This window comes from Sabethes cyaneus, chromosome 3 (assembly GCF_943734655.1).
Source record: "Sabethes cyaneus chromosome 3, idSabCyanKW18_F2, whole genome shotgun sequence".
Taxonomy (NCBI): domain Eukaryota; kingdom Metazoa; phylum Arthropoda; class Insecta; order Diptera; family Culicidae; genus Sabethes; species Sabethes cyaneus.
The window spans coordinates 103,611,999-103,629,653 of record NC_071355.1 but is presented as its reverse complement, the minus strand read 5'-3'; the positions used below and the strand labels follow the sequence as shown (position 1 = coordinate 103,629,653).

General features: G+C 36.1%; 1 protein-coding gene across 2 annotated transcripts in view; it reads right to left on the bottom strand.

Annotated features, from left to right (window-relative positions):
* The window catches only part of LOC128743286 (arrestin domain-containing protein 4), a 79,673-nt gene that overhangs the window by 47,100 nt on the left and 14,918 nt on the right, over nucleotides 1-17,655 (bottom strand). Inside the window, exons 2-3 of one of the 2 annotated variants that reach the window (XM_053839835.1) lie at nucleotides 6,541-6,648; nucleotides 6,311-6,474 (exon numbers count right to left, since the gene is read on the bottom strand). In XM_053839835.1, the coding sequence (XP_053695810.1) occupies nucleotides 6,311-6,474; nucleotides 6,541-6,648 (272 nt within the window). Of the gene's footprint in view, nucleotides 1-6,310; nucleotides 6,649-17,655 lie in introns of both variants that reach the window. The other variant, XM_053839834.1, reaches the window with a different exon arrangement.

The following is a 17,655-nucleotide window of genomic DNA, read 5'->3' as shown; positions in this document are numbered from 1 at the left end:
TATATTATTGATCAAATAAATTGAATTGTTGCTAGGACGTTTATTAAACCGTCACACGAAATTCTTGTCTAATAATCTTCATGTTCGTCTAGGTCAGTGGTTTCTAACCGTGAGAATAAAAGATCATTCAGTGACCGGCACGAGAAAAGATGCACCCCCAGTATAAAAGAAATTTTCAACAAACTTGTGTTTTTTTCTAACCATGATTTCAATTTAAAAAACATAAAAGTTAACCTCCAAACTTCATTTTGCTAGAAAAACATCAAGGATTTTTATTTTAAAAAACCCGAATTAATCCACCTAGCGGCGTGACCTAGCCTTTCTACTGCCACAATAATCATTATTTAATTTCTAAGGAACTTAATTGTAGATGTATAGATGTTATATTAGACTATATTTTTAAATATCCGTTCCGTATTCCTCAAAATAAGGGCCAGTAAAATTCACAACGTATTGTGTAGAATAATTATATTTTCTTTCCTTGGGTGCGTAAATACATGTAAGCGTCATTTATGTTACTTGATGGACACCTTATTTAGTTTTATAATATTTATAGAAAAATAATGTAAACACAAAAGATAATTTTTACAGACATGAATAAATATGTATAGAAAATTAGAAATTAACCTTCTAACGGGTCTACAGACGGCCTTAACTTTCGGGCTTCAGAGCCACATACGAAACTTGTTTTGAATTGACAATATGAAGTATTTGTTCATAGCAGATTTTTTGATATTTTGATATTAATACCATGCATTCAAAAGTTAGCATCTTTGAAAAACAAGAGTTCAGAAAAATTATTATTATATTTCACTTATGAAGAAAAAGGATATCTACAACAAAATGATTGATCTCAAATTATACTATTGGTTTGCTTGGCTTCAATTTTGCAATATATCTGAATTAGAAAAAAATTACTGAATAGAGCATTAGATATGAAAACGAGAAATGGAACTATTTCTTAGCTAGCGCTCCTTCAGATAATTGTTTTTGCATGAAAATCAAAACTTAAGCTTCTTTTGAATGTACTTTCATGAAAAGATAGTCATTAGCTTGATCGCTTCGTTTTTACAATGTTAGAGGGTTAGGAAAACAAGACGAGGTCGAAAAATAGTGCCAAAGCTGCGCCATAAACATGCTTGAGAATGGGAAATACGATCGATATGATTCCCAGTGCTTGTTTTTTTTTGATTTATTTATTAAAACATGATACATGACATAAGACATCTGTCCTTTAAAATATCACTAACGAAAACAAATCTTACAAAATTTCTACCGTGCAACGTTTACTTCCTATTTTTCATATAACATTTCTAAGCTCTAGTATCTATTGATTGAAAAGAGCATCTATTGATGTGCAGAATTTGTTTGGAATTTGTACAAATTTATTTGGAAAAATCAACTCACTTGTATTTTTGAGTCAATACACCACTATACCTACATGCTTAAATAAACTGCTTTTCTTCGCTTTTTGCTTTTCTTGTACAATTGTGAGTAACAGCAAGTGAAGAAAATGACAATTGAAATCTGAAATCAAAGAAAAGAAAAAACTTTTCGATTGAATCCCACTATTTAATATTTATTTGCAACAGATACGTAGTTCACCTACGACGTGCAGGCTTCATCAGTGTCTTATTTCAAAGCGTATACGTATCTGTCGCGAATAAATATTAAATAGTGGAATTTAGTCGGTAAAAGTTTTTTTCTTTTCTTTAATTTCAGAGTTCGTATGCCACTAAGAGGCTTCAAAAACTTCAGACAATTGACATGTTTCTCACTTTTCTTGAATTTCATTTCAAATTTTAAAATTGCAAATTGTCATCACATACATACATACATACATACATACATACATACACACATACATCACACACATCTCATACATTGAATACAATCAACATTTGATTGATATGTTTTGATTTCACACGTTTTAACGGTTTAATATACGGTGCTTAAGTGTTAAAGTTTGAATAACTTTTGAATGAAGCGTCCGATTTTAAATAACTCGGTTTCGTTTGATAGATCTCAGCAGTAATTTTCAAATAATCATAAAATGTGTGATGTTTTTCATTAAATTAATGCTTATATGTACATAAATATGTTTTAAATACTATTTTTCCACATTTCTTTATGTAACTTTCAAACTACAAGTCCAATCGTCATGAAATTTGGAAGTTAAGGGTTTGCAAGGCTCCTCTTTCATATGCAATCAATTTTGTTCAAATCGGTTAAGAGACCTATGAGATAATGAAGTCCCATATTTTTCGTATTTTTATACATAACTTTTGAACTAAAAGTCCGATCAGTATGAAATTCAATAGCGACCAATGGGACACCTAGACCTTTCATTTGACACTAAGAACATTAAAATTGGTCCAGCCATCTCCGAGAAAAGTGAGTGAGATTAAAAGCGTCGCATACACACACACATACACACACACACACACACACACACACACACACACACACACACACACACACACGCACACACACACACACACACACACACACACACACACACACACACACACACACACACACACACACACACATACATACATACACACACACACACACACAGAAAATGCTCAGTTTTCGAAACTGAATCGAATGGTATATAACATTCGGCCCGCAGGACCTTCTTTCCATTTCCGGTTTTCCAACTGATTTCTATACCTTTATACTATATATTTATATAGTAGAAAGGCAAAACATTTGAATAAAGTGTTCACTTATTGGTTTTAAGCGTGACGGAAAAAAAGATCCATCGCCTTTTTTCCGTGTAATGAACTAATGGTTCATTGTATTTGTTTGTCTAAATATTTATTGTATAAGGTAACATACAACCACCCAAGTAAGTTCCCAAGGTGTTGTTTGATTTGCAAAACTTCGATACACAAGATTATAGTAGACCGGGAACCCAAGTGAAGAAAAGATTTTCATTATTCATGTTATAGCCTTTGTTCATGCTAGTTATTAATAAACATTGTTCTACAAGATTGAAGTATAACATTGTAGAATTCTTAAGACAACTTCAAATGATAAAAAGGATCGGTTTTAGAGCTGTAGAAGCTGTGGGAAAATGACCGGAGGCAAATTTTCAATGCAGGTCCGAAATCTTATTGTGCGTGATGTTAAGCGTAACGAAAAATAGCGGAGAAGTAGGGAGTAAGCCGTGGAGCAGTACAAAAAACCATGCTGAAACATCAAGAGCTCGGAAGTATCGCTAATCGACCGGGAAGAGGAGCGAAATTCCAGAGTAGTGCGCGAACCGACGATATGAGCATACGAGAGATCAGAAAAGATCCACGTACAACCGCGCGAGCGGTTAAGAAAAAAATGAAGTTGACATTTTCTGATCGCACCATTCGTCGACGCATTGCAGAGCGGGGGTTGAAGAGCTATGAAGAGGCCAACAAAAATAAACGGTTTCTTTTTGCCAGAAACCACATCAACAAGCCCCTGTTGTTCTGAAAGCATGTCATCTGATCAGATGAGTCAAAATTTGAGCTCTTCGACAAGAAATGCCGACTAAGAGTTTGGCGGATGAGCGGTGAGGGGCTCCAGGTAGACATCTACAGCCAACAATAAAGCACGGTGGTGGAAACATGGTTTGGGGCTGTTTCTCGTGGCTTGGCGTATAAACTTTGGCCTAAATCAACGGCATTATGACGGCAGAAGTGTATATCGACATTTTGTGTGAGAATTTGGAGGAGTGGATGCTTACATGGGACTGGAGAGTAATTCAAGAGCAACATGTGAAAAGGACATATGTGCAAATGAGGGATTCTCTTTGTGTCTCCTCTCTTGCGTTTACCACGGCGACATGAATGCATTTCAATGCAATTTTTCGTTACCAATAGCTAGCAAATAACGCCAGCAACCGTTTCAAGCAGAATTAATCCGTTCAAGTGCATTTGCATCGCCGTGATAAGCGGAAGAGAGGAGACACGAAGAGAGTCTCTCATTTGCACATAGGCCCTTTTCACATGTTGCTCTTGAATTATACCTTCCAGCAAGACAACGACCCCAAGCACACAGCGAAGAAAACACGAGCATTCTTCCGGTCAACCCGCATTCAATTATGGAATGGTCACCCCAAAGCCTCGATTTGAATCCCTGCAAAAAGGCTTGGGATGATTTGGGTCCACAGCACCTCCGAAAACTCGTCGAAAGCATGCCAAAGCGTCTTCAGCTGGTGATTAAAGTTAAAGGAGGTCATATAGACTATTAATAATTTGTTTTGATTCGTTTTAATTATTGTTTTGTTTAAAAATATGAAGTGGATCTTCTTTTCTGTCATACTTAAAAAAAACTAATCAATAAGAGAAAACTTTTTAAATGTTTTTTAAAATAAATACTATTGATGTTTCTATAGTAAAATGAAGTTTGGAGGTTATCTTTGATGTTTCTTAAAACTGAATCATGGTATGTTAGGAAAAAACACAAGTTAGTTGAAAATTTCGTTCATACTGAGGACGGATCTTTTTTTATGCCGGTTACTGTATTTCCTTATAAAAATTTGGCTTTTAGAAATTTATATGACCTAAAGAGTGTCCCACATAAAATTGAATTACGGAAAAAACGTTGTAGAAAATTACCTATTGGGTATTTCCTCTTGGAAATTTGGATAGACGTAGTGTAGGGTGTATTGTTACACTGTACTTAAAAATGACGTCACCCGAAAAGCTATGTCACGATTTGATTTTACGCAAGCACTTGAAAAATCCTCAACTCTCTTATCGTGACATCGAAAACGACTCGAAATCGTGCAGTCAGCGGTGAATCGTATGATTATACGTTACTACGAAACTCTGAGCATCGAACGGAAGGAGAAATGAAGTCAGAATGGATGTTTTATTAGTGATTAGGATCAAAGCGTATCGCGAAAGAGTTTGAGCGGAATCCCAACGTTTCGGTCAGGGATGTGGCCAAAAAGTTGAATCTGTCCAATTCTTTCGTTCAGAAAGCTAAGGACTGGGAGAGACTGCATACGTATAAAGTGCAGAAGGGTCCAAATTGTGACGAACGGCAAAATGTGGTGGGAAAGTCGCGGGCCCGAAAACTGTAAACCCAGATGCTGACGAAGTCTTCATAGATAACGAGACTTACGTCAAGGCGGACTTCCGGCAGCTTCCGGGGCTACTGTTCTTCACCGCCCAGCACAAGTTTGATATTCCGAAACTTTTAAAGTTTGTCTTTAAAAGCAGAAACTTTTAAAGTTTGTCTAGAAATACATGATTTGGCAAGCAATTTGCTTATGAGGCAAACGGACTGCGCCGTTCGTGAGTCGTGACTACCGGGACTGTAAATGGGCAGATCTACCTCAAGCAGTGACTACAGAAACGTTTGCTTCCTCTGTTGAAGCAACAAAAGGGTCTTACCATCTTCTGGCCGGATTTAGCTTCGTACTACTATTCAAAGGATGTTCTGTAGTGGTTCGAAGTCAATGGGGCCACTTCCGTAAGGACAGGAACCCCTGCAACGCACCGGAACTAATGCCCATCGAAAAATACTGGGCTATTATGAAGCAGGCACTACGAAAGCATCCAAAGGAGCTCAAATCTGGGGAACACATGAAAAAAGTAGGTTTTCGTACAGAAGAAGCTGCAGCCAGGTTCTGTACAACAACCTTATGAGTGGAATTAAGCGTAAAGAGCGAGCATACGTTTATGGTATTGAAGATGAATAAAATAGAAATTCCAAAAGCGTACTAAAGGGTTACATTTTAATGTCTGGAACCGCACAGTTAGCTTCGAGGTACGATGCTGGTCTAACAAGCCAGCCGTCGTATGTTCGAATTTCGGCTAGGCGGTGCTGCTAGATAGAGTCAGTAGGATTGTTGCACTGGCCTCGTAGCTGTTCTGTACTCACAGTCGGCCGCGAAATCTGTCGATAAAGAAGGGTCTTAAAAAGACGATTAAGCAAAAGGCTTTGCTTTTTATTGTCTGAAAACTTGAAAAGGATCAATCAACTAGGGAATTTTCTACAGCGTTTTTCCGTGATGCAATTTGATGTGGGACACCCTTTATTTAGCTGAAAATCATTAACCAAAACAATTTGCAATAATTAGTAGCAATTATTTTAAATACACATAATAAATGCATAGCATAGATTAAATATTATTATTCATCGATGAAGCACTGATTCGGTTCAAAACACTCTCAAAGGTTTTCTGAGATTTTATGAGAGTGAGAGATTACCATTGTACCATAATTATAGTTAAGTAATCCCGCGAGTAATTCAGTCAACTTTTCTCGCTTGATAGTATCGGTTGATTGCATTGTAAAATTCTGGTTAAAATTCTTACCGCTAGATATGGCTGCTCGGTGTTAAGGTTTATTGGATTCATAACAATAAAAACCTGGTGGTTCTTGTGTATTAATCCTGACGGTTCACGTAGAGCGGCTTTGCAATAATACTGAACCCAGCCATACCGGCCAAGAAACGTGGACGGTAAATCTACTGGAAGTCCTAATTTAAATGGGAAACTATGTATTCCAGGTGACAAGACAGTTGGGCCCTGGTGCTCACTATCACCTAGTAATCGCATTCTGAAATCAATGTAATTTTCTTTGTCGTATGATCGGTCATGCCGACCCGATCTCACTCGAACCACACATTCGCCTACAACATGAAAATGAAGCCCTGTAAAAAGAAGATTTTGGTTTAATTAAAGGAATTGAAATCTATGATTTGAAAATGAATTGAAAAGAATAAACAATATTTCACCATATCTAGCTCTTTCCAGCTATACCCAACTTTCTTTTATTTACTTTTCTTCGGGTTTTCTTGCTGGTTATTTAAGGTGAAACGGTGCTGAATCCAAACATGACCGGAAAGATATCTATGACTATAAAAATGGACTTCTGTCTGTCTGTCGGGATGTTCTTTATAGAATCGAAAACTGGGAAATAGTATAAATTAATGCTATTTATGATATGTTTTATCTGTGATATTTTTAAAAATAGCACAAAAAACATTTTAAAGTGCATTAACGCGTAATAATGGTGAGTTTGAGAGATTTTATTGTTTTTAAAAGGGGGCGAAAAATAGCATACAAAAATTTGATGTTTTAGTCTTTCGTCCCCGTGTTTAAATCATAGTAAAACATTAGTGGCTGCCTGTATTTAGTAGGATTTTATGTTTTATCGCCTATTTTATATGTTAGTAATGCAAATGCAAGTAAATATGCAAAATAACTAAATTTTTGCGAGTGATAGTTTCTCAAAATCATATAGGTTATTCCATTACAAATGACCCAGGAAATATGCAACCTGTAATAATGACAACCCCTGGAAATGTATGGAAGCACTATCGCAATTGCGGTGCAAAAATCGAATAATATCGGGAAAAAGGCGAGTCTTATTCATTCATATTAAGGTCCAGAAATCCTCAAAATAATTAAATTTGAATATTTCTATGTAAAAACAACTTACAGCGCGTCTTTCCGCATGGGGACGGAAATTAGTACATACGGGGACCAAAATAGAATATAGGGGGGCGAAGATTAAATCATTACTGAAGATTTTAAATGCCCAATTCCAATAATAAAACGTGACCGATTAATGATAAAAATCATAAATTCTTGTTGAGAAAACGTTGATTGACCATAATTGGTAACATAAATTTGAAAAAAATCCAAACTAAGCTAGCTAAATTCTCAAAGTTAATTGGAAATTAGGTTCTAGGGGGCGAAATATAATACATTTACCCTATATATAACAATTTTTCCTAGATGATTTAGAATCATGATAGAATGTTTGATTCTTCTACAGGAATCGTTTCTGTTTTTTGCTATTCATATTCCTATTATTTATCAGCTATTAGTTTCATTTTCTCAGTTAAACTATGATGTATTATTTAGGATACATAAAGTTATAGTAAGCTGATGCCGTTATGACAGATTATAAAAAATTAAAAAATTGCCGTATCTATGGAACTAAGTAACTATGGATATCTATGGCACTTTGTTATTTTTGGTATTTTTCATACCAAATTATTAATTCTTCCGTCAAGACTCGAAACTAAAATGTCTGGAAGTAATAAAGAAAATTTCTTTGGTTTCGATGAATCTGCAGTATCGAAGTTTGTTCAAACGTGCAAAGGAAAAACTAAATTGTGCTACGAAGGATACATTTATTACTTGAATAAGGCAGTAAGTTCCATTTTAATATTTTATGTTATGTGAAGTAGGGGAAAGACGCTTACATTAAGACACTTTTTTTCCAAGCATTATAAAATTTTTTTGATGTTAGCTACCAACGAGCACTTTAATCCATTTGAAAAGTATATCCTTCTAGTTGTTTGAAAAAAAGTCTCAGCCGTTTTGGTTATAAGGGGCCATCCATATACCATGGGGACAGCTTAGAGGGGGTGGGGGGTATGAAAATGTCCACGCTTGTCCACGGAAGGGGGGGGGGGGTACGGAAAATGTCCACGTGGACAAGTTTTTTTTCATGCAATAGAAATTAGAAACAGCAATATAGACTTAATTATTCTCATTAGCATTAGCCATTGATCAGTGATTGTTTTATATTCTGTTTTATTTTATATTCTGTTTTGAAAGTTTTGAAAATATTCTGATTTATTTTATATTCTGTTCTGAAAGTTTTATATTCTGATGAGGCATATGTTCACGTAAACACATGAACCGAGCGTTACGAAAACATGTATCTGGCATAAATCTTGTTGAAAAGATTAAGCCTGCGTTAGTACACAGTTGTTGATTGCCTAGCCTGACATTTGATGTAATGCAATACAAAACAAAATATACAGTCGATATTTGTATAACGCGGGTAATTGGGACTGGTAATTAACTCTCGAAATTTCTCGATTCAATATACACATATGCACAAAGTTTTTAGCAAAAATGGTAAAGGTGTTATTTTTAAAAAAAAAGATAATTTCTTTAAACGTTATGATTTACTGTAGCTAACGTTCTCGTTTTATCCATCGCTAACTGCCCAGGCACAGTTTGTTGCTCAGTTTCAAAGCGTTAAAACACAATTTTGTGTAACTATTTTTTTAGAAAATGTCTTTAAAACATAATACAAAGCTTGTTGCTTTACTATCTATTTTTTATCGAGACAGATACCAACGCTTATCTTACGACAATCGCGGTCTTTTCAATCTGTTAGTGAAAAATATTTATGAAGTTTTTTTGATACGTTTAGTATCAATGCCTACATTGAGAGAAAAACTATGATATATACGCTGATAAATTACATAATTAAGAAATCTAAATACTATTTGCACTGTCGGAGGCAAAGGATACCAGCCATAGAGCTATACATAGGGTCGTTTGGGGTGATTTGGACACCTGGGGTAAAATGGACAGGTGCTTTATCTCGGAAAGTAGCTGTTTCTCTGCATTCACATTATTCTCAACTTCTTCCTTATCTTCTTACACCATTATTAACGCAAAAAAATTGGGCTTAACTTTGACAGGTGTTGCCAAATGTAAATGTAAACAAAACAACTGCCTAAAACGACACCAAATGTAATTTTGATGCTCTAGGTTTTAAGGTTTTTCCAGTGATTTAACAAACTTTTCAAATTATTGTGCAGTGCAGTTCTGTTTGGCTGCATAAGAGAAACTGTTTGATAGAAAATTATAGCTAGATTGTATAAAAATAAATCCAATTTTTTAAACTCATATTGTTGTATGCTGTGTGGGGTGAAATGGACAGTTTTTTTTGGAGTGAAATGGTCCAGTTGATTTTAAACCATTTCTTCGGTCTCATTAACTCTAGATACCGTAAAAGTACAAAAGAGATGTGCATGTGATGTTGCAGCAAGAATCCACCGAAAAGATCATTATAGACAATCAAGAATGGATTTTGAGTATTTAATAGTATTTGCAATTTCGCCAATCGCCAAAGGGAACATTCACAACAAAAGTCAGGGATTTTAATAATCGGGTTTCGATGTGTTTGAGAACTGACTGAACGAAATATTTCTCTGGTCATTTTCACTCATACTCAGATTCATATTGAAATTTTTGATTTTTGAGGCACTCGAACTGTCATTATATCTTCAGCTTTAGGTTTGACCACCTCTCTGAACCACCAGGAACTAATGCAGGAGCACTTGCATGTGACAAATGGCGAATAAGACTTTAAATAAGATCTAGATTCTTCGAAGTAAGGTTTTGTTTACTTGCGAAAAAACTAAAGTGATATTGGTATAACTTATGAACTGGCTCTTCCACTCAGATAGACGGAATTGAGTGCGAAACACTATTACTAGTTAATATGTGTTCCTAAGTTATCTGCAATGAGCCTCAGTATGTTATTTCGTTGAAAACAACCGTTTTTTACACATTGTCCATTTCACCCCAGTGCAGTGGGTGTCCATATCACCCCAAACAAAATTTTGATGCCAAAAAATCATTATTTTTATTTTAACCTATTTTAGCAAAACAAAGCTAGATACAATTGTTAAACTTCGCTGGTAAACAGAAAACAAGTAAATCTCAATATACGATTCAACTTTTTTGAGTTTTGATGCATAGATTTTGGGATAATAGGTGATTTGCTTAGGGTGTCCAAATTTCCCTACGCCAGATGTGACCGAAAAAGACAAAGATATAGTATTTCCAATTTTGGCCGGCATTATTCGACCGGTAAGGTATGATTCAAACCATTTCAGGATTTTGCCGCATAATCCAAGTCTCTGAAGTTTCGAGATAGCGATTTGATGTCGAGGGCCGCTGATAAATCGGTATATATTGCGTCGACTTGAAGATGCATTGAGCGAGCGATGAGAGATGTATAGGAAATCAGGTTGATGCAAGTTGACCGTTTGGATACAAAACCATGCTGGTTTTCGGCAATGTAGTTAGAGAAACTGTAGGTAAGGTATTCTAGAACAATGAGCTCAAGAAGCTTTGAAACAGCGCAAAGAGAAGCTATACCACGATAGTTGGAAACGTTTTGGTTCGAACCTTTTTTATGCACCAGAAAATCATGAGGTTTTCCATGCAGTAGGGAAATTGCCCGAAAGTAGAGAGACGTTGAAAATGCTTGCCAATGGAGCACAAAGAGCTAAGCAGCACTTTTTCAGTATAATAGACGGAATGCCATCAGGACCGGGATTTGTAGAACTTTTAAGCTTCGAGCACGCATTGAGTACCGCTTGAACAGTTATAGTTGGGTGACATCCAACAGTAGCCATGCACGGGACGTTTTGCACAGTATTCCAGACTTTTTGATAATCGAGGGTTTCACTGCGCTAAACTGTTTGCGGGAAAGCTCACATATGCCGGCAACAGTCATATATATTAATATTTTTTTGAAACGATGGCTGACAGACGAACAAAGTCACGTGCAATACTTTGCAAGGCGTAATGGCCTGCATAGTGTCGTCGTCCTTCCAGTAAAACCCAGTTAGATTTAAACTTCTCGCTCGGTGGTAATCTACAATAGACGTAGGAAGAGGCACAATTTGTGTCTATAACCCAACCAGACGCGTCGCTATCTTGATGAGTGGGTTTTGCAGTCTCCTTTTGTCCAGCGCCTCTATTGTTCAAAGGTACAAGTACCAGCGAACCATATGCCCTGGCGGGTGTTGTGGGTTCGATTCCGGATATAATCTGTTTCTGTTTCTGTTTGCAGCACAAGGTGGGGCAGTTAGAGCCAAGTCTGTCCAGGGCTGAGATAAGGTGGTTGTGATAATGTTAAAAGAATCCGTGCGGATTACGCTAGCTCCATAATGTATTGGTGATTATGGATTAATGGGCGGAAGAAGAGTGACAGAACTTGGCTTGATATAATTGTGTGCTTGGTTAATATAGCATAAGATGGCTTGTACTTATCTTGTTTTCTCCTTCCTTTGTTTGTTTCCTCATCTTGTTCGTAGTCAATCTTAAACCTGAAGCAGGCTCCACGCCGGCCGTCCTCTCCATCGTTGTCACCAGTGTGGTTATCTGTGGCTGGTCTCTTGCCTCCCCTCACGGCAACATTATTGTTGCCGTGAGAAGAAGCGATAGAGATCAGGCAGAAAAGAAAAGAAAAGAGGATTTTTTTAGTCAACATGTTGATTGCAATTTTCAAGTTAGTAATATCACGAGAATTCTATGTCTGTCCATCACCTATGCTACTACCGACTAACTACTCGCTAGGCTGGACGCTACTCATCTCCCAAATACCCATGTCATCACGATTGACCCAGCGCTGTTCCACAACCTATGCTCATTAAAAACCACAGCCGCCTCTTTATCTACCATCTTTGCAGTATTGTAGCTGATGGCGTAAATTTTCGAATATTTGGGGGGAATATTATTCAAGAGCAATATTATCGCTCAGAACTATCGAAAAACTACTTGAACTTCCGAAAAATAGAGCAGATGCGATGTAATGGGGACTGGTACTCGCTCGTATTATTCCCGGTGGCATTAATTGCATATTTGAAGCGGTAGTCAACCGATTTGTCGGTATGCTCTTCAGACCGTGGTCAATTGAAATGATTCTGTAACTAAGAAGGGATGAGGTGGATCAAAAAGAACTTCACTTGGAGATATGTATATATGCCGTGTTAGGTCTTAAGTGGAAGCTGCCACTAAAGCAAGACTTAATAAGATGTTAACGACGTTGATAATTCTGTGAGGATGGTATAGAATCGAAAAAAAAATCCTCATACCACGGCCATATATTATGTACTATGACCCCATTTTAGGAAGTGGAAATGATTGAGGACAGCCCTTCGCTATCGCTTGAATCAGCCAAAGAATCGAATACCTGTTTTTACTTGAAGAAGTTTTAACTCTAAAAAGATTTAGTTAGAAATGGAATTTCAGTTGAAGTCTGCCAGCATTGGGCAATGGACAGAACAAGATATATATCGAGGCTATAAATCTTTTCGAGTGATCCACTAAGTCCGACCGCGACGACAGCCGCAAGAATGGAGAGGAGCAGGCCGCCGGTGAGTTGCCACCGTTCGACTTGATGGACTCTCCGACAGAGGCTCATCAGCATTAGGAAGGCCCTTGGGAGACAAACAGCGTCATACATGATCATTTTATGTTGTTAGTTGAATACCGTTAACGCGGTTAGTCACAAGACATGCAAATCATTCTAATAAAGGAGGGAAATAAGAAAAAAAAAAAAATTATAATTACATCCAAAACAATACAATAGAGGTGACAGTAACAGCAACGATAGCAATATTAGTAATAATAGTAATAGCATAGGAAACTGATACAGGAAACACATCTACTGACTATAACTTCCTGCCCATTAATAATTGTAATGTGGCAGCATAGGTATAAGAAGGATTTCCGACTCATCATAGAACACTCAAACATATATTCATTCGTACCTATACACCCATGCACACTCATACATGCATACACATGTATACATGTACGTGTGTGTATATTTTTCAGTGCTGTGCTGTCCATAATCGCATAACAGCCACAAATTCTATGGCAATCTCATAGAAAATGTCTCGATTACGCAAATAAAGACATCACATCATTTTTGAACACTCGTTCGTTCTAACTAGCGATACATTTTAATTTTCATGAGTAAGTCAAAATCTCATGAATGGTGGGTAGGATTTGGTTTCAGTTTTCTAGAGAAATTTCTGTGCATACCAGCAATTCATCTAGGGAACCGAGTAAGCCCTCCCGGTGCTTCGGCCCAAACGGATTGAATTTAAAATCAAATCCGTTCGATTTCGCTCCATTCCGCTTTACGAGACACATGCTACACATAAAGCTAAATTATGCAATACTACATACTACACATATATCCAACTTAAACTATAAACATTCTACATGCGGAACTAAGAATTTTTAGGTCGTTTGGCCGAAGTACGCGTCAAACCACCTACCCATGGGAGGGAGGTTCGATTCCGGATATAATCGCAGATTATAGCCAGGATCGACTCATGCACCTTCCAGCATTGGACAAAAGGTAGGAGTCAAAACGACTACTTGTTAGGCATAGCTACCAATATCCCCCCCCTCCTCACCTTTCCACTCTTCCCCCTCCTTCACATAACAAAAAATTTTCATTTCTTTCCCCTACCGTTCCTTCATCAATTGTAGAACCATCATTTCAAAAAAATATTAATATATATGTATGACCGCATTTCAAGGTCAAGACAAAAAACTTTAGATTAGTCTAGCTTATTTAAACGCTTGTAACGGTTATTTAAAGAGATGTAATGGTATTTAAGTGGATTTGTACGAAACTTAGACAATCTTCTGAGCGCTAGTCTCTTGGTGGTTTTTAAAGATTTCAGAGTATGATTTGGCCAAGGTGGAGGTACACTGACGTATCATTTGGGGTAACTGATCGATAGCGTACAATAGAATGTTGGAAACATTTTGAACTGCTGACTAAGCATCATAATCGTATTGTATTGAGCCCCAGTTAATGTTGAAAAGATATTCATTCATTTTCAAAAAATCTGCTTTGCCAAAGTTATAAGCTATATCTTCTGTGGTATCTTGGTATACGAGTGGCGTCAATTTATGAAGAAAGACATGGAGTGCTAGATGATGCCGGATGAACTTAACAAGGGGACTGGGAGCACGATTGATAAAAACCTGCTCACTAACTAGCTCAGTACAGGCCGGACTCGATTATCCGGGGATTCGATTAACCGGGGATTCGATTATCCGAGGATTCGATTATCCGGGTTTTTAGACTCGATTATCCGGGTGAAAAAAAAATTTTTTTTCACTGATTTGTTTTAAACCCAAATGTTATAATTTTCATGCTACATGATGATTCCAACTAGACAAGCTTTGATTAACCTCCCTAAAGCTTCAAAATTCCTTTCTTATATCCCTTTTATTGATGAAAAAAAAAACAAAAATAAATCCTGCGATGATGAAATCAACTTTTTTACTTAAAAATCATCATCACCATCATCATTATCATCATCATCATCGTAATCATCAGTAAAAAAATTGCAAAAAAGCAATTTTATGACTTTACGGGCGATTGATCAATAATAAAAAAAACCCGAATTTATCCACCTAGCGGCGTGACCTAGCCTTTCTACTGCCGCAATAATCATTATTTAATTTCCCACATACATCTATAATTAACTTGACTATATTTTTAAATATCCGTTCCGTATTCCTCAAAATCCTCATTTGCCAGTATAATTCACAACGTATCGCGTAGAGCAATTATATTTTCTTTCCTTGGGTGCGTAAATACTTGTAAGCGTCATTTCTGTTACTTGATGAACACCTTATTTAGTTTTATAATATTTACGTGATTTATAGAAAAATAATGTAGACACAAAAGATAATTTTTGCAGACTTCAATGAATATATATAGAAAATTAGAAATTAACCCTCTAACGGGTCTACAGACGGCCTTAACTTTTGGGCTTCAGAGCCACATACGAAACTTGTTTTGAATTGACAATATGAAATATGTGTTTATAGCAGATTTTTTGATATTTTGATATTAATGCCATGCGTTCAAAAGTTAGCATCTTTGAAAAACAAGAGTTCAGAAAAATTATTATTATGCTTCGCTTTTGAAGAAAAAGGAAATCTACAACAAAATGAATAATCTCAAAATTTTGCTATTAGTTTGCTTGGCTTGAATTTTGCAATATAGGTATCTGAATTAGAAAAAATAACTGAATAAAGCATTAGATATGAAAAAGAGAAATTGAACTTATTCTTAGCTGGCGCTCCTTCAGATAATTGTTTTTGCATGGAAATCAAAACTTAAGCTTCTTTTGAATGTAATTTCATGAAAAGATAGTCATTAGCTTGATCGCATCGTTTTTCCAATGTATCCCGTTAGAGGGCTAGGAAAACAAGATGAGGTCGAAAAATAGTGCAAAAGTTGCGCCATAAACATGCTTGAGAATGGGAAATATGATCGATATGATGTCCAGTGCTTGTCATTTTTGATTTATTTATTAAAACATGATTCATGACATAAGACATCTGTCCTTTAAAATGTCACTAACGAAAATAAATCTTACAAAATTACTACCGTGCAACGTTTACTTCCTATTTTTCATATAACATTTCTAAGCTCTAGTATCTATTGATTGAAGAGAGCATCTATTGATGCGGAAAATTTGTTTGAAATTTGTGTAAATTTATTTGGAAAAATCAATTTACCAGTATTTTTAATCCTATCACCACCCAGCTAACCAATAAGCATTAAAATAAGCAGTAAATCAGTCGTTTATTAGCGTCCCTGGCGTTTTATACTGCAGGTTGTTGTTTATCAGCTTTTTAACTGCATAACTGTTGTAAATTGGCATCCACAATTCTAGTTAAATTCTTCTTGCTGGTAACTAGCTGCAAATAAGCATTGTCAGCACTATAAGAGGGCTAGCAGTAAAGTAGCCGCATATTTTGCCAAAATAGCATTTAAGGCAACTTAAATGCTTATTGGCTTGCTTTAAAATTGCATTGGAAATGCTTATTGGTTACCTGGGCACTATACCTACATGCTTAAATTAACAGCTATTCTTCGCTTTTTGCTTTGTGAGCAACAGCAAGTGAAGAAAATGACAATTGAATTCTGAAATCAAAGAAAAGAAAACACTTTTCGATTGAATCCCACTATTTAATATTTATTTGCAACAGATACGTAGTTCACCTACGACGTGCAGGCTTCATCAGTGTCTTATTTCAGAGCGTATACGTATCTGTCGCGAATAAATATTAAATAGTGGAATTTAGTCGGTAAAAGTTTTTTCTTTTCTTTAATTTCAGAGTTCGTATTCCACTAAGAGGCTTCAATAACTTCAGACAATTGACATAATTCTCACTTTTCTTGAATTTCAATGCAAATTTAAAAATTGCAAATTGTCATCACATACACACGTACATACATACATACATACATACATACATACATACATACATACATACATACATACATACATACATACATACATACATACATACATACATACATACATACATACATACATACATACATACATACATACATACATACATACATACATACATTACACACATAGAATACAATCAACATTTGATTGATATGTTTTGATTTCACACGTTTTAACGGTTTAATATACGGGGCTTAAATGTTAAAGTTTGAATAACTTTTGAATGAACCATCCGATTTTAAATAACTCGGTTTCGTTTGATAGATCTCAGCAGTAATTTTCAAATAATAATAAAATGTGTGATGTTTTTCATTGAATTGATGCTTATATGTTACAAAAATATGTTTCAAATACTATTTTTTTCACATTTCTTTATGTAACTTTCAAACTACAAGTCCAATCGTCATGAAATTTGGAAGTTAAGGGTTTGCAAGGCTCCCCTTTCATATGCAATCAATTTTGTTCAAATCGGTTGAGGGACCTATGAGATAATGAAGTCCCATATTTTTCGTATTTTTATACATAACTTTTGAACTAAAAGTCCGATTAGTATGAAATTCAATAGCGACCTATGGGACACCTAGAACTTCCATTTGACACTAAGAACATTAAAATCGGTCCAGCCATCTCCGAGAAAAGTGAGTGAGATTAAAAAGCGTCACATACACACACACATACACACACACACACACACACACACACACACACACACACACACACACACACACACACACACACACACACACACACACACACACACACACACACACACACACACACACACACACACACACACACACA